The sequence below is a fragment of the Chenopodium quinoa genome, unplaced genomic scaffold (assembly GCF_001683475.1).
Source record: "Chenopodium quinoa cultivar QQ74 unplaced genomic scaffold, ASM168347v1, whole genome shotgun sequence".
Taxonomy (NCBI): domain Eukaryota; kingdom Viridiplantae; phylum Streptophyta; class Magnoliopsida; order Caryophyllales; family Amaranthaceae; genus Chenopodium; species Chenopodium quinoa.
In genome coordinates, this window is record NW_018743033.1 from 1,324,639 (window position 1) to 1,347,766 (window position 23,128).

Below are 23,128 nucleotides of genomic sequence, written 5' to 3' on the forward strand. Positions count from 1 at the left end.
AAGACAAATCTCTATCCTCAAGTGCCTCTAATGAAAATTGAAGACTCAATCTTACCACAAGACCAAATTTTGCTAATTTTAACTGTGATATCACATACTTATATGGATTAGATATGTATTCTGCCAACTAATGATGATATTGGAATAATAGTTTGTGGTATTGGAATAATTGTTTATGGTATTGGAATAATTGTTTATTTAATTATTAATATAAATCATCAACTAGGAGTTTCAAAAATGTTGACATGATGCAATATAGATTAATTTTTTGTATAGTCTTTTTTTGATTTTATAACTCATTTACGACATAAGTCATATGCACATCTTAAAACATAAGGAGCAATTTTATTTCAATTTTATGGTGCTTGCTTTCACGATTTTACAAAACATATATAAATTGAACCCTTTAGTTAATGTCCAAATGTGGTGTAGATAATGTATCGCGATTGTATTATTAAAAGATAAAATAAATAATAATCTAATACAAATAGATTAATAGAGAATATTTTTCAGCATGGTCCCGTAGCTCAGTTGGTTAGAGCGTTGGTCTTATGAGCCGAAGGTCGCGGGTTCGAGCCCCGCCGGGACCAAAACTTAAATTTAAAGTTATTTCCGTCAAAAGTGACAGGGCCACAATTGTCTTTTTTATGCTTTTCAACGCTACGTCGATCAAATCGAGGAGAATGCCAGTGTGTGTTTCATTTTATTTTTTTGAATAAATAGACGGACCAAATTTCAAGTAATTCCCAAGTTTTTCATCGGACCCGGAATCAACGGCCAGGAAAAGTACAAAACCCAAGAAAATACAAATATAACCAAAAATAGTCAGAATTTTACCATATTTTTTGTGTCTCACATCTCAGGTATATTCCGTATGAGATATGATGACTGTATCAAACAATTCAAAAAAATAAATAAATAAATGTTAACACTTTGTTAGTTAGGATAATTAGACAGGTTGATAATTTTATAAATATCAAATTGATTATGAAATTAAAAATAATATATGTAGTAATAAAATGGAACCCCTGTCATTTGGTTGGTCTGGTGTCAATTTGATAATGGTCTGTCAAAATTAATCAAATGAAGTTGATCGTAGTTGGTGGAGGACTGGAGGGCTTTCGCTTCTTTGGATTGGTCCATCTATTTTGGTTTGTGCGTGACTAATTGATTATACTTTTATCATTTATTTATTTTCCTAACAAATCATGTAATTAGGTTTGGATTTTTTTTTTTTTTAAAAAAAGAAAATCTATCCTAATTGTATAATTCATCATTTATTTTCCTAACAATTCATGCAAAACCGCGATCATTGTATATCATTGTGCTTTAGAACCTAATTCAATGAAAAAGTTTATTAAGTGACCTATAAATTGATATTCATATTATCAATTATCAGTATATAACAAATTAAATCATAATTGACTATAAAAAATCAATTAGCATAAGCTAATACTTTTTGAATTTGATAGTGTAACAACCCGATTTTTCCAAGTTGATAATTAAGATTACTCATGAATATAAGCAATTCAAATTGGTAGCGAAATAAGACTAAGATATGTTACGGGCCTACAAAACCATTTTGATATAAACCTTAAATAGTAAAGAAATATAATGATGAATCCTTCAATTGGAACCTTGCAAGTATAATCCCTTAAACGTATTCAACTAATTCATTTCGAGCCTTCAATTGCATCTATTAATTACAAAGAGAAATACAAAGGCAAAACATTCAAATTAATTGTAAAAATGGCAAGATTTATCTGTTTTAACACATCATAACATTTTCTCTCTTTGCTCAATGGATCCAAAACACATTTGTAACTTTAATTAGCACCTAATGACTCTAGGTGCAATATATTATATATATATATATATATATATATATATATATATATATATATATATAATTTTTTTTCTCACAAGCATTCAAATCATAACATAACATGGTAATACGCAAACCTTACAATTCTCCGAGTTTTAAAACAAAACTAACAAAATCGTTATCTATATAAAATGAAAAGTCTTGCAAGGTGTAACAACATACTCCTATTTAAGTAAATTAATGCTGTATATACGTTGCTTTGTCCTCAAATCGATTGATGAGAATAATTGCTTATTCGAACACCTTTTAAGATATAAAGCTGTGAAATCGAGCAATGAATCCTCACCCACCATTAATTTAATTATATACAAATAAACAAATACTTTAACATAATAGTACTCTAATTATTGTTAACTTATCGCTATAACGAATAATGATCACTCACCGCTGGTGCATTGTTGCTTACATCACCATCATACTTTTAAATAAATAAAGTCATAAATGAAGGATAAAACCATGAGTGGATAAAATAGTTTATTTACATAAAATATAGGTAAAAAAAAAGTAAGTAAAATTATGGTATAACTAATACGAGTATAGATCATACTTTGTATACAAAGTTGTCAGAGTACATACATGGTTATTTGTAAGTTCCTAAGTTGCAATAACACTTCTTATTAATTCTTATGGATAAGTTTAAAGAGAAGGGTAGAGAAGTTTGGGGTAACTTTATTACAATACTTTATTGTACTTGGTACAAAATGATAAGTGTACGTTATAATGTGGATTCTTAATTATTTTGATAAACTTATTGTTTGTTTTGCCTTCTTTATTTTCTATATTATATATATATATATATATATATATATATATATATATATATATATATATATATATATATATATTTATGTGTCAAGAAATTGTTTCTTCAAATAAAAAAAATGTGTCAAGAGTGTTGCCAGTAACAAAAGAAACTCTAAGATGACAACAATAAAAACTTTATTAATCTCTTAAAAATATATTTATTACAATTGATGTTTCCGTACATTAATCTAATACTATTACCCCTAAAAAAAATAACATTATTTTTTCTTAATAGTATGGAGTATGATTTTGTTTGTGTGCTTAAGGTTTAGATCATTCATGCTTTTCAAAATTGATGATTATTATTTTCTGTATAAAACACTGCCTCCCCCAAGCCTCAATCATTGCTTGGTGGCTTGGTGCTTCTCACAAATGATAACAATTTGTTAAGGGTGTCGTTAATTTTGGCCACCCAATAATATCTAAAAAAAAAAGATGACTTAGGTATGGTCACAATATTTACCAGGGTGTAGTTCATTTCGCCACCTAATTAAGTATACAGTGTACCTATAAATACACAAATCATTCAATTTTTCTTCATTATTTTTTATTATCATTCGAGCCATCCATTATTATCATTTTGTAGGTAGTATTGGAGGTTTTTAGACATTTTATGAAGAAAAGTGCCAATTTGATGACATTTTTTTTTGGGTGTTTAGAGAGCCACAAGGGCGAGGGTGAGAATCGATCCCGAGATTTCCTGGAACCGGAAGGAAAGTTCTAACCACTTGAGCTATTCCTTGATGATGAGTATACATAGACATTAGAATGTAACTTAAAATCATTTTCATCACTACTATTATACTCGTAACTATCTAACAAATGGACTAAAATATACCATAAAAAAGTAGATGTTTCAAAGTTTGTTTTAGGAGTGAGGTGAAATAACCAAATAAATTTAAAAGAAAAAATAATAGCCTTAATATTATTTAAAAAAAAAATAAAAAAAAAAAAACAAAACAAAAACTTGCGCTTAGTACTTCATATTTGTCATTTGTCATTTGTCATTTGTCAACCCCCTTAATTTTGAAATTAATTAGAAGAGATAACGCTCGTACACCATGCATTTAATAATTTATGATAAACAAAAAAGACTTTTTTTATTGTTTGTATCCATGGAAAATGTGGAATAATTTTGTCCCTCATACGAAGTATAAAATAAGAAAAAAAATAAAATAAAAAGAATAAATAATGAAAATTTCGAAAAAAAAAAAAACACCAACTTGCCCTTTTGTCTTCTCCTAGTGTATAATAAGGTTTTGAGTATGGTTTGCTTCTCTTTTACTTAAAACTCAAAACACAACAAAGCCTCAAGAAGAAGATCATTTGTCATCTCCATTTCTTTGATTTCCTACCAAATTTGGGACACTTTCCCTTTTTTCTTCGGTATGTTTTACTATTCCTTTCCCATTATAGATCTTCATCTTCATTTTAATATTTTATTTTGTTTTGTTCTTCATTTTTTGGTTCAATTGATGCTCTGTATTTTTCTGGGTATGTACCCAATTCTTGCTTTTCATCCTACTGAGTGAATATTTTTAATTATGTAAAAATTTGCCTTTTGGGTTCATTTAGCTGCTTAAATTAATGGCAGAAAGTTGGGGTTTTTTTTTTTTTTTTTTTTTCATTGGTTATCTTCCATTTGAATTTTTGTATAGAATTATTTAAGGTTTTAGTAATTATTTTTAGTGTTTTGTGTCCTTAATTTTTGATGTGATTAACCATTTAACTTTGATGCTCAAGAAATTAGAGCTAATGGGTTTTTGAGTTGTTTACCCCTTGTCGCAGTAATTAATTATATATAGTTTTAAATTATTTGTTACTATATTTTTGACTGGTCTCATCTCATTAGATTCACGGGTGCAATATGCTTTAAAAGTTTGGTTTGGATTAATTTTGTTTTTAGTTTATACATTGCATATGAGATTTATGTTAACTAATTGATTATCAGTAGAGATTAATGTAAGTTTTACTGTAAACTGATGAGTGATGATACATCATTCTGGAGGTAAATCATACCTTAAAATGTGTTATCCTTTTTTAAGTTTCTACAAATCTAAAGTTTATTTCCTAATCGCGGTACCTTTCGTGACAATGTTTTTATTAGCCATGGTCTCATTAAATTTAACATAGAAAATATTCATTTGGTAATATATTTCCTTTAGTCTAAATTAATGAGCTAAATTCTGTTGCTGAGATGTAATGGAACAGTTCTTGTTGGGAAACAATTTTATTATGTTCCCCTTCAATGGGAAGAGTGGTTGATAACTGATATTGACTAATAACTTTGTTTACTTGTTGAGTGTTGGAAGGAGTAAGTTAGGTATTAGAACCAACTGATTAACCATTCCGATTCGATAGATCTTGTGCTGGCTTTTTCTGAATAAGAGAATTATTCATATATTGAGGCTCGAATCATGTAGTTTATCCACCTATCATGAAGCTATTTATATGTAATGATGTTTGATTATGGTTGAGGATGCAGTATGTTTACAATATGCTATATTTGCGCATCATAATTAAGGGAAAAAAGCATAGGTAAAAGCGAATATATTAAGCTGGTATCTCCTTGGAAACCATAGAAGATTGTTCTGCACTCAAGTGGCTTGCTAGATAGTCTATTGCTCCATGCTCCTTCCCCTTTCCCATTTATATATGTGATTGCTATACAATTCGTCGCAATCAAGCTTTTGTTGGTCAACTTTGTTGCTTCTGGCTTCTTTGAGAGTTAAGTCTCTTCTCCCATGCATCATTTACATCTTCTATTTGTGTGGCCTTCGATCTTCAAGTATAGGCGAGCTAGATATTAAGTACAGATATGTTGACAGATGAAGGATCCTTATTGTTGGTGTCAAAGTATACAATCTAGCTTGTGGTGCTCTGTAGTATGAGCTATCATTGTGACTCTTGAGCATTAGATGCTATTGCAAATCTATGATTAAAGTGCATGCATTTTAGTTACTTGGTATACTGAGATGTAGTCTTATATGATCCGATTCTTCCTTTCATCTCAAGTATGTGTTAGATGTTTGACACATTGATGTGGGTAGGGACTAGGGAGTCTATGGAAATTGTAATTTAATATTGGACCAAAAAATATATTAATTCAAATTTTAGCAATACAGTCGATTATTTAATTTCTTACAATAGTTTTATGATTTCAGTAATTGATAATATTTCTATATGCTGTTTTTCAGGTCTAATATAGATTGAAGTAGGTTTGTTGATCTCATAATGGGTTCTGGAGATTGGTTCAAGACAAAGATTTTTAGAAAGAAGGTGAAGCTTGACAAAGCAAAACAATCTAAGGTAAGCATGTCATTCTTGTCTTACAACTTTTTAAACATGGAAAGATACTTATTTGCATGAGTTATGACTACTTGACTAGATGGCATTGTCAAAATAATTTTTCCTAGAGTTGTATTAGTGTGACACTTTCCTTTTCTACACATGCAATACACATTTGTGGAATAATCTCTAAACTAGCATCTTGTTGCTCAATCGCTTTAATGTACAAATGAGATAATAATCGCTTTTATGTACAAATGAGGTAACAAACATATGTGTGAAGTTCATTACTTTCTTTGTTTTTCTTTTACTGTTGTTTTCAATCATCAGCTGCGAGGGTTTAACCTCCTTATGCAGTTGATATTACATAGATTCATTTTTTACTTAATATTTCAGAGCAAGTATGCTGTTATACAAAATATATTGACTTTAGCCTGAAATTTCCTACCAAAAAATTAGAAATGTGTCAAAATCCTGAATCGATTGATAGGGGTTTACTCACATTGCTCTGAGCTTACTGATGTTGGGTTTGGTTGATATGTTAATTAACATATTATACCTGTCTTGTTATTAGAACTCATCATTCTTTACATGATTAATCATCTTGCTGTTGTCTGACAGGGATCTTCAGCTTCCGACAAGCCAAAAAACAGTGCTAATGGTGGTCGGGTCAGCAGTAAAACTAATGGCACTCTTGTGAAACTCAGTGAAAATGATGCAGCCACGAAGATACAAACTGCTTTCAGGGCCTATATGGTATGTTTTCTAACTGAGCTAGAAAACATCTATCTTTCATAAGGGGTAACGAACAAGGGTCGTATCATAACATAATTCTGAATGCTTTACTGTCTTCTACTGCAGGCAAGGAAGGCATTACGGCGTATGAAAGGGGTAATACGATTTCAGAAATTAACACAGTTCCAGTCTGTTAAGAAGCAATCGACAAATACGTTGAATAATCTTCATTTATGGAGTATGGTACAAACTCAAATTAGAGATCGTCGCCAGTGTATGGTAATCGAAGGCCGTATCAAACAAAAAAAGCTAGAGAATCAATTGAAGCTTGAGGCAAAGTTACATGACTTGGAGGTGTGTTTTCAATTCCTTATACTCAGTATAAAGTCATGGGTAATGCTTGTCTTCCTAGTTCTGTTTAAGTAGCTTCTTGTGCATTATTATGTAATCAACACTAGTAAAATAATTTAAAGGTGTCAAATGTGGATAGCATGCAAAGACAATGTGGGATTGTGATATAAAAGTAGGAACAGAAGCAAATAATGGGACATGAGTAAATCTTTTAATTTAGACACAACTTTAAGCTCACAAAATGTTGAATGAAATTGTCTCTTTACTAGGTGGAATGGAACGGTGGTGCTGAGACCATGGAGGAGATTCTAGCTAGGATTCATTATAGAGAAGAAGCAGCTGTGAAACGGGAGCGCACCTTGGCTTATGCATTCTCTCATCAAGTATGTATGCTAACCCAATGTAGCATCATGACAACATCTTTACATATACCTTTATCCCCGGGCTTTCCTTTTCTTTTAGGGGAGAAGGGCTTATTATTACTTTTTGTGTATATTACAGTGGAGGGCAAACTCTAGTCAAAATCAAGGTCCTGATGCTTCTGAACTAGGGAAAGCTGATTGGGGTTGGAGCTGGAAGGAACGGTGGATTGCTGCTCGTCCATGGGAAAGTAGATTGCCATCTCAGTCCATCAGCCCTAAGAAGGGGCAAAATAAGCTTACAAGCAAGGCTCGGAAAAGCAGTAACTCTACTACAACTACAACTACAAAAAAATCATTTCCTACTATATCTGCAGTACCTAATGGTAAGGCAACAACTGGAAATGGTTGAAGGGTGTCTTTCCCAGGAGCAGAAAAAACAACCAAGAAAGAATCAAACCCCAAAGTGCCAGAAAAAAAGCGTGAATCATTGTCTTAGATGTAAAAATATACAGATCATCAAGCGTTTGTGTAAATTTTCTATGGTTTTCATTCGAAAACGGCCTATTTTTACTCTTTCCAATCTATATTTAATGTTACATATGGGGGTGGTGTGAAAAATATGTTTTGCCTACTGATGTTGAATACGTCGTCTGTATTCCTTTTTCTCTTCGTACAGCGTTGTTTCTATTTGTAAATTTGAAGAGAATCATACTATTTATAATGTAAATAGACAATATTTTTTTGGAGAGATTACTCAGGATGTAATGGAAGGACGTTTCTGAGATACTTGCTTCAGTCATGTACACTGGCCACTGGGAAACCGATGCTCTGAATGTATTGTTTGATGCATTTAGGTTGCTTGTCTTGAGTTTTTCTCGCCTTTTCTTTTACTCAGATTCACTTGATCAGTGGCAATTAATAAGTTAGAATTATCACGGTTTGGCATAAATATACAATAATAAAAAGACTAAAGAACATGTTTAAGTGAAGCTGAATTTGTACAGTTGCTGTAGAAGATGGTCAGTCAACTTGTACAGCCCATTGTTTCCCTAGCAATGTTACTAGTTCATGTTCATACCCTCGTGAACTACGATCCAAAAGTGTGTACATTTCAGACTAGTTTAACAAAATTAGGGAGCAAATTGCTGTTTAAACAAGCGAAGTTAAAAAGTCCAATTTTAGCAAAGTTATAGCATCAAAAATTTATGTTAGATTCTCTTATAGTCCTACGTAATTTATCTTTCAAGCTATTGAATTTCCATGATATTAATCAGATTATTGTAATGTAATAATCGTGTCGTTACAACTAGCAAGGGCTTAATGCTGAGGTTTAATGTTTGATTGGCAATTATTGGCATGAAAGCACGTTTGATGATTTTTTTGAATAAGTGGTGCAATTGATTTATGTCGTTGTCTTTTCGTATACAAAGATATTAATTGAGCGTAAATATTTGACTTGAAAAATACAATGGGACCCTTGATACACCAAATTTATGGAATCCAATTTGATAAAATGTCTCAGACAAGTATGTTTTGGAAATACCTTTGATATCATTATCTCTGTATTATGATTTTCATGGTGTTATACAATCTGAGGAAATTCAAGTTACTCAATTCATGATTTGTTACTCAAAGGGCACTCTGGTTATTTGCACTGGCATTAGTAAGGGCATAATTGTCTGTAATGGGTTATTGGTGGAAACGGATGGTAAAAGGGCGTTAGCAGCGTTAACGATAGGATTTCAAGCGTTAACGATAGGTTTTTGAGATCGTTAGGGTTTGATTCCGTAGGTTAGAGGAAGCGATTTGAGTTTTTCAGGCGATTTGAGTGGCGATTTCGGTGAAACACGGCTGTGTATCATCATTGGTTATCTTGTGAATTGATAAGAATTACGAATTCCTGCAGTAAGGGTAAGGGATGTTTGGTGATGAGTAATTGAATAATTAATATTGCGCATCATGTACCTGTACCTACATTAGCATTGTCAATGCTTTGCTCAATTTCTGGTTTTGTTGTTGTGTAATATTAAGGCAAATATTTACGAACATGCCATTTGAGTTACAAGTTTTGTTACTCATGATGAGTAACCTGGGCTCACAGCTCACTACAATGAATCTGGTAATCCGAATCAATCGCTAAAAGTTCTTATTTTGACTATTTGTAAGAAAATTACTGGTCAAATAGGAAAAACTTTTAGAAATGGAGAACATGCATTAGTTGTTGCTTAATTTAATCCCCGCATAATGTGATATTATCCCCATAGTGGATCTATTAACAATAGGTGAATACATGAGCTTTTACTTGAGTTCTTTCTTTGACATTAATATGTGAAATTGAACAACATCTAATACACTCGTTTAGTATAGCAATTGGGCATCAATCATCTAAATTTCAATTTCTGATCAGGTCAAAAACATTGTTACATCTCCAAGTTTTTTAAAGAGCCACAAGAGCCGCTGATAAGAGTTAATCATATTATCTCCTAGAACCGGGAAGGAAGCTCTAACTACCTGAGCTATTGCTCACTCTCATCTACAAGCAATATTTTAGTGGCTTCTTATTCATATCTTAACTAAAATTTACAATGTGACAACTAAATCTGGACTAAAATAATAGGTAGTTTTTATTCATGTAAAGTGCAATACGGCCATAACCCATGTTATAAATAACATGGCCAAGGTTAATTTCATCCAAAAGCTTCTAATTTCAATTATGTTCAAGTTTAGTACAAGTCATTGTTGTTAAGTAATCTAATAAAGGAGATCCATTTTCATGAAGTTAAAGATTAATTAGTTTGCAAGGAATTGGTTTTAAAATTTGATGCGTATACATATGTTCATGTTAGGTGTGCGATACCAATAGTCAATGATATGGATCTCCTTCCATTATAGCAACAAATGTATAGGGCAATAGAAAAGACCAAGGAGAAATTCTCCAATGTGTCAATCAAAATTGTGTTCGTAGCCCAATTGTCGATCCAGAAGTCATAAAACCACATAAAAATTGTCCAATTTTGGCATGAGTTATTTTAGATTGCCTTTAAGTTTGGCTCATATATTTTTCGATTTGGTTTCGCACTTGCTAATTCTTTATCTATCTCCTCGTGTGCACAACTTTGTCCAAGCCTTAATAAAGTAAAAGTTAAGAATGTGGTGATATTTAATAAACAAAGGCAATACATGTGAATGAGTTTGATTTGGCAAAAGTTCTCTTAAACTTTGACAAACAAAAATAATCACAAAATGCAATTCATAAGAAGTAAAAGGAAAAAAATTACAAAAGTTGTACCCCGATTTTTATATTTTACTTCTCGCCAAAATAATGATCACTTTTAAGCTTAGAAAGTTCAATTTTGTATCTTCCATATTATCTTAAATGACCTTGAAAAAAAAAAATCTAAGTAATGACATAATTTGTATAGTGTTGAGGAGATGTTAAAATTCCAATAGTGAAAGGCACCTTACATAGTTATGATGCTTAAGATAAATTTCGATGCTAAATCGAATGTGGCCTAAACATTATTTAGGAAGTGATGAAGTACTAGCAATATCAGGTCTATTCCAGAAACTAGGCTTCATCTCTACAAAGGCAGGTGATTGCTGGTACACCATTGATGCAGTCTCTATCAAGATGCCAGCAGTCAAAGCAAAGATAACGTACCTTCTGCCCTCGGCTTCATAATCAAAGTAATGGAGGAGATACTTTGAACCCATCCATTCCCTCTCCACTTCTCTTCGGTTTTCATCCTGTTTGTAGGAGAGAACATAGTTATCACACCACACCCCTTAAGTATTATTGATTATGTAACAAGACAGCAGCCCTGAAGAATGGGATTGAACCTTGAGAAACATTTCTAAGGGAGCATCAAATATTGATTCAACTTCAGTAATATTTGAGATGGGATGAAATGCAGTTTTGTCGAAAAGCAGGCCAAGCACTGGCACTACTACCATGCCATTCTGTTCATAACAAGAAGGTTATCTGGTGTTAAACAGGGCTGATAACATGTAATTTATTTCAGGGTGGCAAGTGTGTGTCACACATCACACGCCAAAGCAGCTGAACACATGGACTGTGCGAATGCCACACTTTCCATTGTGTATCAGGCTATCAGCTAGCTTTTTACAGCATAATACCCCCATTATAAAAGATAGATCATTTACACAAACAAATTGATGTCCATGTAATAAACTATAGCATAACTGGGATCATGTTAAAAATGGAGGATACCTTCATAGAGAAAGGTTCAAGAACGGAAACGACTTCAACAAGTGAAGGGTCTAAACCAATCTCCTCATTTGCCTCCCTCAATGCGGTTGCAACTTCATCTTCATCACCTTCTTCCACCTTTCCACCAGGAAGTGCCACTTCACCTGTACTAAAAATATTCATGAGCAAAACATACGCCTGCCTTTTTCGGTACAACACAGAATAATAAGCACATAAAAGTATTGAAGTTGCTTCACTCAGTTGAGATCGTTTTCTACAGAACTGGTAAAAAGTTGTAATTATTTCAAAAATAAAAGAATCACTCTAAAAAATAAAGTGGTGTTTGAAAACTTATAGTGTGATCTATTGTGGGAAGTTTAAAAGATTAGAGGAGCGACTAACCGGAGTGAGACGAGAGAGTGGAGGAACGCTGAGTGAGAATGACTCGCAGATCACCACTGTCTCCTTCAAAGATGCAGATCAGAACTGCTGCTCTTCTATCAGTCAGCGGTCTTGGTGGCCGGTCATAACTTACAACGTTGGCAGCATCAATACCATTTCCAGACAAATAAGGCTGACACAGGCGGAGCCGTTGAGCCAAGTCTGATAATGTCTTCGGTCCACTGGCTTCAATTTTAGCATTCATTATCAGATCACTTGTAAAACTAGCAGGGCGGATTTGGCAACTCACCAACTTTAGTCTCCACCAACCAATTTTCTTTATTATGTACGGTTGGTGGTGAATACACAACATGAGAATCTAGGCCACATTAAAATCTGTTGCTCATCATTAAAAATTAAAATGCTGTCCAATAAAAATACAAATATATACTCTTAGCTATTTACTGTCCCATTATTCTTCCACATTCTCGAGATGTTCTTTTCTAATTTTCTTCATGAAATTAGAAAATAATCTATGCCAAGTAAAGGACATACCAATAATAAGAGGGCAAACATCAACAATATAAAACCATCACAAAAATTTATAGAAAAATTGTTTATTTCTTTCAGAAAATTCAGGAACAGTCAATTTGAGCCTGTGGAAACATGCATTTTCGGTATATAAAGAGAATTCTTAAAGCCGCCCCTGGTAAACAATCTTTGGTATATAGGATTTCTGACTCTTGCGTAATCAAAATACTTGACCAGAAACATTTCTACCATCCATTAGGTCTCAATATCCTTTCAGTTATCATTCTGAATTTTCATAATCGCCCAAAATTGATGTTGCTCTTAGAATGCTTGTGAAAAGAAAGCAATCAACACTATTCAACAAATCAATGCCTCTAACAATCCATAAGCCAAAACTAATAATGTCTGGAAATCACCGCTTAGTAGCCATTTGCAGGGATGGGGATCTTTCACGATATAGTGTGCGAGATCAACTTGTCCACCATGTTGAGTCCCCAAGTCGCTAGCCACCTTTTTCTACAACGGCCACAATACTTCTACTACATATATATGACAAAAGCAGCCAGGATCCAAATACTTAGTATGAGACTACTATTTGCTTCCAAATCTTCCTGGGCTTTATCCTGAATCTAATAGTATCAATTGTTTTAGAGCTAATTTTCATCCCACTTTCACATACTTTATTCTGGAACTAGAAGCAATATGTACATTGATAAAAATATGCGAAATGTAGATTTAGCAAAAATCATGAACTCAACAGGGGAAATAGTTCTCTGTTTGGTAAAAGATTGAAGCTTTCAGAGATGAAAGTGAGGGAAGTTCCAGTGGAGGCACAACTTACTGTAAATTATTCAATGATATATAAAGGTGACCAGGAAAATAATCAACTTGAAAAACCATCCATATCCCTTACAACACCAAAATACTCCGTACAATTTAACTTCTATTTCATTTTTCGTAATCTTTGATTCGTCAGTCATGTTAGACTATTACTCACCTTAGAAGTGAATTAAAATCAAGACACTGCTAGATTAGTTCAAGATACTGAAGTCTGATAGATTCAGAGATTGAATTCGTACTGACCTGAAAAAATTTCTTGAATGCACAAGTGTCATAAACGTGCTGACCCCTAAAATCTCGAAAATCCTGACAGAATAGTCAGCCAGGTTGGGCACCATTTTCTAGAAGTATATTTTACCAATTGCATTACTAACAGAAAAAATGACACATCCAAAACAGACCTACTAGGATTATATATTATTGCTTTCAGCATTCAGCTATTATTAAATACCTCTACATACATATTGCACACTCCTGTGTTCTACTTTGGATAGAACTAAGAGATGTAGATGTAGCTGAAATTTATTTTCAATCAATTCAACGCATAACAGTGTCTTTATCAGCAGAGCTAGGAACCTTAAATTTGGGGTTTTGCTCCAGAAAAGGTGGTGGTCTTTGATAAACAACTGATGCTACTCGAATCAAAATTGCAGCGGTAAGGCCCCATATCACATACTTTTTGTTGTCTGTTTCATGATCAAAAAAATGAATCAAATATTTGTATCCCATCCATTCTCTTTCCTCTGCTCTGCGATTATCATCCTGAATCAAGATTCCAACGAGTTTATGTCAAAAGAAAGAAAGCACGCAAAAATATTGTATGTTGAAGGAAAACCTGAAACTAAAGAGCAGAACCTTGATGAACATTTCCAAGGGAGCATCAAATACTGTTTCTACCTCAGCAGCATTTGGATCTGCCTTGAATGCATCTTTATTGGACAGTATCCCTATAACTGGTACCACCTTCAAGAGATGCTGCAGACATAAACATGAAGGTAATGTCGCAAAGGTCAGAGATTGCTTCAAATCTTAAGCTGGTTCAGAAATCATGCCGTCTTCCTCAGCTCTATGTCAACACTTGAAGTTTCGTTTATAGTTGATGATTTCTTAGTATCTAATTCTTTCCAACTAATTATTAGTATCATCTGGGATTCTTTCCAACCTAAAAAGCTAAGGGCATATCATGCATGAGAACTACAAACAATGAAAAACTGGATACTGCCAGGCTACCGGTATTGGGTAAAAATAAATAATATTTTGTAATTGTGATTAATTGCAAGAAACTGCCTGACATGTAACATACAAGACACATCAGAAGGTAAAATCAGTTACAAAACTCAAAACACCAACTCCCCAAATGATCCAACTGAAAAGTCAATCACCCAGCAATGATGTGATTTTCTAATTCTGAACAGGATAGGCAAATGCCACTGTATTATGCCAAAGGAAGCAGCAACCATGTGTTTTAAAAAACAAATTCACTTGACAAAAAACTTCAGAAAAAACGTTGATAAGAATTTCAATTTACCAAGAAAAGAGAAAAATTGTTCATGCATGGCATCAACTTTCCTTTCTTTTTGTCTCTTCAAGTTTTCACAATTTGTCAAACCCACAAAGTTTTCCAACTACATTTTATTTTTGAAAGAAGGTTTTCCAGCTACTTTACAGCATAAAAAGGTGAAATAGAGGGTCTTAAGGCATGCTTGTAATTTAGATAAGATTTTTGGGTGCCGCACATACTCTAATGGAAATGCTTAACTACTGTCCAAGTGGGTTAATGATGTTTAATTAGATTTGATAAAATCTGTAATCCTCTGGTAGTTAAGAGTTTAGACAGATACATCCTTGGACACCTCCTAGAAGAGCATGGTTTTTCAGTAGGTATCAATCTTTCAATAAGTCTTCATAGGTCAAAACAATTTACAGAATGGAATTAATTGCTTTAGACATCATTTAGATGATGTAGTTCAAATAGAGATGATATGAAATGGTGATCATTCACAACTTCTGCAATTGGCATGATTTGGGCTAATATGGTTCAATGCTTTAGACTGTAATATGGCCGTACTTAAGTTTTACTGTTTTAGTTTCTTTAATAGGATCCATTCGATAACATCCCAAATCCATGCATCTTGTATAAGAACCATGAAGGAACTGAGTTTCATATCAAGAGGGTAGTTATCAACTTCTCGTTGACAATACCCCTCCATGCTGTTTGGAAAAGTTCACTCAAAGCAGTTGGATATCGGGCATACTACTCCCAAATACTTTGTTTTTAGTTGGCAAGAAGAATCTTTCTTAAGTATATGCCGTTCACTAAAGTATCAGATAGTATATAATATCCACTAAGGCTCTATTCACCTCACCTTATTTTCACTTATTTCATGTTTAATAAGTACAAATAAGATAGAATAAGAGCTAAAAAGATCATACTCGTATAATATAATACAAGGGTTAGTAAATTGAGATAATATAAGTTCATGTAAGGGTTGATAAGTTCAAATAAGATACGAATAAGAGCTAAAAAGATCATACTCGTATAATATATTACAAAAATTAATAAATAGATTGAGATGAAATAAGTACATGTAAGGGTAATAAGGTCTAATAAGGCCCAATAAGATAAGATTATATAAGGGTCAAAAAGTTCAAGACTAATAAGATAAGGATGAAATTCAGGTGAAGAGAACACCTAAAGCTTCATTTTAGTACTCCGTTTTTTCCACCATTGACAAGCTATCATCTAGTAGGTTGATTCATAGGTTTATTAGGTTCCAAGCAGGATGATTCGAGGGAACAAATTGAGTGCCATAATTTAAACCAACCCTAAAAAGGTATTTTCCCTCCGTCTGGACATGGTAGTGTATTTTGAACCAGCAATATGGCAACCGATTCCGGAAAGAAATAGGATATATATATATATATATATATATATATATATATATATATATATATATATATATATATATATAAAGCCTAATTACCCTCCTTATAAAATCTACATAGCTTAATCTGCTGGAACTGATGATAAAGTTCTTACTAATTTGCTACTAAGTTATAAACCAACATATGAAAATGTAAAATATACCTTAGACAAAAATGGCTCAAGAGTGGTCACAACATTCACCAGCGATGGGTCTAAACCAATTTCCTCCTTTGCCTCCCTTGTTGCAGTATCCCTATCATCCTTGTCACCCTCCTCAGCTTTTCCTCCAGGCAATGCCACTTCCCCTGAGATCAAAGACCACTTAAAATTCCACATAAAATCTCAACCCCTCGTAACCAAAAATAACAATTTGACACATTCAACAATCTACTTTAATCACACTCCTTTTTCATCAATACATGATTCAAGCCAGCAACCACCACAATAAACAGATACTTAATTTACAAGGTTCAACATAAACATATTCAAATTCATCACCCAAAGCTTTATACTTGAAACAGAAAAACAACACATTTGCTACATTAAACAATCCATACTTAAAAACCACTCAATTAAACATCATTATGAACATTAATCAACTTAAACTTTATTTATCAAGTAATCAAAAAAACAAATTTGACACAAATAACAATCATAATTCCAAAACTTCTACCTTAAATACAACCATATAACATAAAACAGGTCATTAACCAAATGATAGTTTCTAGAATTTAAATATAATAATAAACATGATAAACGTTATAAACGAGGTTAAAACTAGTCATACTAATATGGACTTAATCATATTAATTTTGAAAACCGACAATAAAAAACCAAGTCAACATAATAGAAGGGATCACAAACCAGAGTGAGTGGAAAGGCGAGAAGATCGTTTAGTAAGAATAACACGAAGATCCCCATCAATCCCTTCAAAAAGACAAACAAGAACAGCAGCTCTTTTAGGCTTAAATCTTTCTCCATCATCTTCCTTAAATTCTCTGACCTTCTCCAAATCCTGACCAATTGGGTTGGTAGATTGAGCAAATCCAACTTGTGCTACAACCTTGCCACTCACTTCTTCGATGTCCGCGGCATCGTCGTCATCGATTGGTGACGGGGGTTTGTAGAGGCGGAGCTGCTGTGCTAAGGCGGAGAGTCTTAGAGAAGATGAAATGGGGGAGTGGGAATCCATTAAGAGAGAGAAAGTTGATGATGGATTTTGTTTAATGGGTATTGGTATAAATGGTATTGGTATGTGTAGGTTGAATTGTGAGGGTAGTTTTCGAAGAATTGATGATAGCATGAGTTGGGTTAAGAGATGAACATGGAGAAATTGATTATGCTTTATTTTAATGGTGGTTGATTGATTTGTTTATCTACTCTTTTTTTAGCAAGAAAGCTTGGAAATTTAAATTCAAGTGGTTGATAGTTTTGACATTTGCTGAGTTTTCTCATTTTCTGTGTTTAATTCCTTGAATTTGGTTAGTCTACTATGTACACTAATCAGTGTAATCACTATTATGCCAATTGTTGATGCTAGTTACCGGAAAAGTTTATTTTGGTTGACGATTGGTATACTTTATTCACGTGAAATTTAATTAGGATCTTGCTAACGAATACCTGGGCGCTAGATAAATATTATTACAAACTTACGCATCGATCAATGTAATTAATATTCATTTTAATTTGGGAATGTATTAATTTTGGAATGTATGACAAAATCACGCGTCGATCGATGTAATTAATATTCTTTTTAATTTAATATTTATACTTTTAGTTATCTTATCCAACGCCTCGCAGAGTTCGGTAGTTTTTGCCTTTTAATTATTTTTATTTTTATTCAAATGAAGTTTTAAGAATAATTAATCTTATTTTAGTTGTAAATTGAATTTGATTTGTCGTTTTTAATCCTTAATTGAAACTATCTTCTACTTCGTATAATCTTATAAGCACTTATCTAAACAAAGAAGTGGAAATAATGTGAACTAAGGTCCGTCTCTCTCCACCTTAAAACAATTATACGGAGTATTCAATAATAATAAGTGTAAAATAGTAAAGATCAGTAACTTTAAGAGCAATATTATAGAGAATCAATAAAATTAAAAATTTAATTAGTAAAATTAATTTCAATTAATTAAAAATAAGGTGAAAAAAGGGTCTAACTAATTTAATTTCCTCAACTTAAATTATTAGAAATAATGCAAAATAATTTGCAAAGAAAATTACTCTAGTTAACCAAAAGTTCAACAAAAAGGCTTAAGTTTAGTCCAAGTGTTTTTTTTTTTTTTTCTTTTTTTTTTGGCATAAACAAATAAAGTTAAGCAAATTAAATATTATGTTGGGGAGAACATTGCCAAAGGTAAAAAAAAAAAAAAAAAAAAAAAAAATAGGAAAAAACAAAAAAACACACACACGCATAAGAGTATATATTTTTCATCTTAAAAAATCAAACTTGAAAGTAAGGTGAAAATTACGACTAATCAGGTTAAATAAGTTTAGGGAATAGAGCGCACTAAATCTATATCATTTCTATAGAGGAGATACTCAAAACTCAAAAGAGAAAAAAAAAATGTTCACCATAACTTTCGGACAAGAAGTGTGAGAATTGAGATATATGAAAGATAATTGCAATATACAAGTACAAGGATTCATTTTAATTACTAATTAAATAGAATAGTAAGGCATAAAAATATAAGTACTTATTATGAAAAAAATTATATCATACTATTGTTATTAGTATAGAATCAAAAAAGAATTGAATAAATCATCAAACTAAATTACTAGAATGATGTTTATTTTTTAGCAGAAAATACAAGTTTATCATAGTGATTTTGTTTATTAAATGGCATCTAAGTAAATAAATAACAAATTTTCATTAAATGCGGACCTCACATAGGGATGACAATATTAGATGGATACCTGTTAATCTGATCCACCCGCTTAAAATAAATGAATGAAAACTCAAAATAAATGGATGAAAAGCGGGTGACGGATGAGGTGGATGATGGATCAGATCGAATGTGGATGATGATTTTTTCACCCGCTAACCATCCACCTACCCGTTTAACATATATAAAGATTTTTAATCTAAGAATTTTAATTAAAAAAATTTAAAATATACAATAAAAATACTTTATTTGTTGCAAATTAATTTTTTCAAAGAATATGTAGTTTGTGCATCCTTTTTATTTAAAATATAATAATAACTTATGGTAGAAATAACCATAAATTAAATTTTATGTGAACTTTTTTTTTCCTATAATGTTTATCTATTAGTCACCCGATCCACCCGTTTCACCCACAGATGATGGGTGGACGAATACGGATGATGGGTGAAGCGGGTGATGGATGGATGTGGATGCGGGTGAAACTCCACCCAATCCGAATCCGATCCATTGCATCTCTAACCCCACATATTAACTTGATGAAATTATTAATTTGTTTACGAAAAAATCACTTGATAAATGGGGACAAGCTCTATTTTTTGCGACCTCTTTAGCCTTTACCTCCTTAAGACTCAATGGATAAAAAAAAATCCTTGTCACGTTATATACTAGTCACTTTGTTTACTTTTCTGTGGCATGCAGCACCAATTATTGGGCCAAATTAAATATGAGTAGATGCAAACAGCCAAAATAGGTAATAACATGTAATATGAAACAAGTTGTATACTAAAGTTACTAACAAAGTATTTGGATTAGATGGTAAGGAAGTTGTTTCACCTTAATTATAATATTGGGTATAAAAATTTGATAACACACTAATTATAGAGTGTGATCGGCCTGAATTCGAATTAGTGAGAGTCTAGTATGCTCTGAACTATCAGATATACTTGTAATTTTGTCACATGGAATGGCTAACAAATTTTCCATATATTATGTGGAAAGTGTGCACATAACAATATAAATTCTGATGGATCTTTAATCACTTTTAAATTACAAGTAAGAAAAGAGAGTATTGACTAATGATGAAGGCTTGGAAATTGGTCATCATCATGCATTAAATAGCAAACAAAACTAGAGCAAACATCAACATTAGTAATTGGACATTGGACGAAGGTAACATGCGGGAGGATCATAACCCCACAGAAACGTACAACTTAATCATTTAAGCTAAAATTGTAACTTTGGTCCTCCCTACATTACCATAATTATTTATAACCACGTACGAGACCTTGATAACCGATGGCTCGAATGAAGAAGCTCGTTTGCTTGATCAATGCTTCTGGACTCAGCCGCGGTCAAGCATAAGCATTGCTTCAGCAGCAGCTATGCTGCTATCAGTGTATGTATGTGCATGACATTAATTAGTGAACCTTGTGAGTGTTGTGACTTACATTATGCACACATTTGAAATTGGAACAGGCCTGATAATCTACTACAGTAAATTAAAGTGAGCAACGAAAAAATGTCTGTATAAAAAGAAGGGCATGCCCTGATAAACAGCAACACAGGCAACACCATCACCTTCCTTCAGTATTGAAATACAGCAGTATGATCTTCCAGCTGTAGAAAGTCCCTGCAACCGACAAGCGTGCTGTACCGAGCACCCTTCGTCCTAAGCCAATAGCAAAGGACATTCACATGGTGCTATGGTGGATGTCACTCTCATATGTACCTAGGAATCTCCCTTTAATGACATCAAATTTGCTCCACTGCTTATAACTGAAAGTTAAAGCATAGCAGTGAACTTTTAGCTTTTTTTATCTTGTTGGGGTTGTGTGTTGGTGATGGACCCGACAAAATTGACTCACATTCGATTGTCTTATATGAACTACCCTAACTATACCCAAAATTTAACCTGAATAACATTTGAATAATTTACCATATAAAAAGAAATTGAAAATTGACATAACTATGATCCAACCCAAACCATGCCCTACCTGGCCTAAAATTGAGCTGAATGATTCAACGCTCAAATATGATAAGAACCAAATTAGCCCGAAATGAGTCCTATTCTGACTACTCATATGCCCATCCCTAGTTGTTGAGGGAATGCAAAAGGGTAAAAAAAGTACTAATAGTAAAAATAACAGAATGCGGTAATCACTTATCACTAATCAGAATCAGAACTGTCATTTCAGTCAGACCCAAAAAGGAATTCTGCCAATCAACCTCCACAACAGAAAGTTTATATCATCAGTATATTAAAATCTTCAATATGCCAAGCCCATGTCACATGAATAATGCTTCATGTTGAAGATTGCTTAAAAATTGACTACTCCTAGAAGGGTACAAGGTACTAGACTACTAGTTACTGAACTTTGCCTTTTAATGCTGTCGAATTAAACTGTTTTCTGTCAGATATTTTAGATGAAATTGTCTTGTCAACTAACCACAAGTTCCCCCTAGCTCAACCATTATGTGGTAATAAGAGATTTTATTCAACTATCTTCGTTTTCTTTTGTTTTCGTTGTATATTTTTTCAAGAAGCATCTCGCTTATCCCTCTTGAATTCCGTCTTGTCACAGCCTACACAAGCCAAGATATCTAAAAAATTGTGTTCAAGTTCTTTCCTAGATTTTGCTTTGGTTAAGATTAATAGGAATGCTGAGTATTTTGTTAAGCCATCCACACATTGACACGAGTACTACTTCAGCATGGAATGAAGAGTCTAGGTATCGTCTGTAGTTTAAAGCTTTAGCGTAGAAGCTAGATTGAGAAAACAGTAAGTCAGTAAGATAGAAATGATGAATTATGTGAAGTACCAGTAACATCTATTTTAGAGAATCGGGAACATATACAAGTACATATATGTGTATATGAGATTGAAGCTGATGAGTGATAAACGCACAATGAGAACATCAGCAAGAAAAGGTCGCAGCAACAAAATCTACACAGCCAGAGGTCCGAGAGATAGAAGGATTCGGTTGTCAGCAGACATTGCTATTCAATTTTATGATGTCCAAGATCGACTTGGCTATGATCGTGCTACCGAAGCAGTTGATTGGCTCATCAGTAAGGCAAAAGGTTCAATTGATAAGCTATTTGACAACTCTTTCCAACAACAGTCTAAGCACCTCACTCACTTAGATGCTCAAAACAGTTTTTACCAGAGTGATTATTATCTTACAGAAAGTATGTCAGGTAGCGAAGATTCCGGTGTCCAGGTTGATTCTCTAACAGACTATGGAGTGCTCAATCTCCACAACTCGTACGACAACATATCAACATACAATTGTACAATGGATAGCTCCATGATCTTGCCTTGCATTCAAATGGAAAACAGCTCAGAAGATCAATGCTTTGCTCATTCAACTATCTCAAGCCCTTTAGACCTACAGCATAGCAGTCTGCCTTCTATTCAGCAGATGGAGAATAAGGACCAGAATCCAAGAACGGTCATGTTCAACTCCAAATTTTCTTCAAAATATGGTGAGCATCCATTTATATCAAACTCTGGACCATTATTTTTTCAAGCTCCAAATAACGAATCACCTCCGATTCACACACCTATAAGTGATCCAGAACTCAATCTTTGTCTTCCTGGCAACTACACATCAACCTTCGGTGATTCTGAAAAGTGGTCTATTTTCTAATGAAGAGCTGTAATAGTTAACTAAAACGGATATTACAACCTGAGTTATGCATTTAGCCGAAAGCCAATCAAATTTATGAATACTGCTCTTTTTTCTGCTCTGATTGTTTAGGTTTTGGGTGAGTTTAATGGTGTGTTTGGAATGAAGAAAATGGAGAGAAAGGAAGGGAAGAGAAATGGAGAGATGGGGTATCTTTCATTTGGATAACAAATAAGGAAGGAAGGGAATTGGAGGGGAGAGAAATGGAGGGATTAAATTGTAGGAAATTGATCCCTCC

The 23,128-nt window shown here is 33.1% G+C and overlaps 4 protein-coding genes and 1 non-coding gene across 5 annotated transcripts; 3 read left to right on the top strand and 2 right to left on the bottom strand.

Moving 5' to 3' along the window:
• Positions 1–516: 516 nt before the first annotated feature.
• Positions 517–590, top strand: TRNAI-UAU. The gene has a single exon. It is a non-coding gene; the product is annotated as a tRNA-Ile (tRNA).
• A 3,337-nt stretch (positions 591–3,927) lies between these two features.
• On the top strand, positions 3,928–8,211 carry LOC110730541 (protein IQ-DOMAIN 1-like). Its single transcript, XM_021910352.1, has 6 exons — positions 3,928–4,075; positions 5,887–5,998; positions 6,599–6,733; positions 6,839–7,066; positions 7,333–7,446; positions 7,565–8,211. The coding sequence occupies exons 2-6, from the start codon at positions 5,924–5,926 to the stop codon at positions 7,832–7,834; spliced, it is 822 nt and encodes a 273-aa protein (XP_021766044.1). The 5' UTR covers positions 3,928–4,075; positions 5,887–5,923; the 3' UTR covers positions 7,835–8,211.
• Positions 8,212–10,631: 2,420 nt separating this feature from the next.
• Positions 10,632–13,524, bottom strand: LOC110730543 (nudix hydrolase 11-like). Its single transcript, XM_021910354.1, has 4 exons — positions 12,038–13,524; positions 11,657–11,799; positions 11,266–11,385; positions 10,632–11,172 (listed from the first exon to the last, which is right to left on the bottom strand). Exons 1-4 carry the CDS (start codon positions 12,387–12,389, stop codon positions 10,945–10,947), a joined length of 843 nt encoding a protein of 280 aa, XP_021766046.1. The 5' UTR covers positions 12,390–13,524; the 3' UTR covers positions 10,632–10,944.
• Positions 13,525–13,739: 215 nt separating this feature from the next.
• On the bottom strand, positions 13,740–17,821 carry LOC110730542 (nudix hydrolase 15, mitochondrial-like). The gene is made up of 4 exons (XM_021910353.1): positions 17,178–17,821; positions 16,476–16,618; positions 14,243–14,362; positions 13,740–14,149 (listed from the first exon to the last, which is right to left on the bottom strand). Exons 1-4 carry the CDS (start codon positions 17,614–17,616, stop codon positions 13,925–13,927), a joined length of 927 nt encoding a protein of 308 aa, XP_021766045.1. The 5' UTR covers positions 17,617–17,821; the 3' UTR covers positions 13,740–13,924.
• A 3,299-nt stretch (positions 17,822–21,120) lies between these two features.
• On the top strand, positions 21,121–23,051 carry LOC110730546 (transcription factor TCP2-like). Its single transcript, XM_021910355.1, has 2 exons — positions 21,121–22,282; positions 22,400–23,051. The coding sequence occupies exons 1-2, from the start codon at positions 22,075–22,077 to the stop codon at positions 22,849–22,851; spliced, it is 660 nt and encodes a 219-aa protein (XP_021766047.1). The 5' UTR covers positions 21,121–22,074; the 3' UTR covers positions 22,852–23,051.
• Positions 23,052–23,128: the final 77 nt, after the last annotated feature.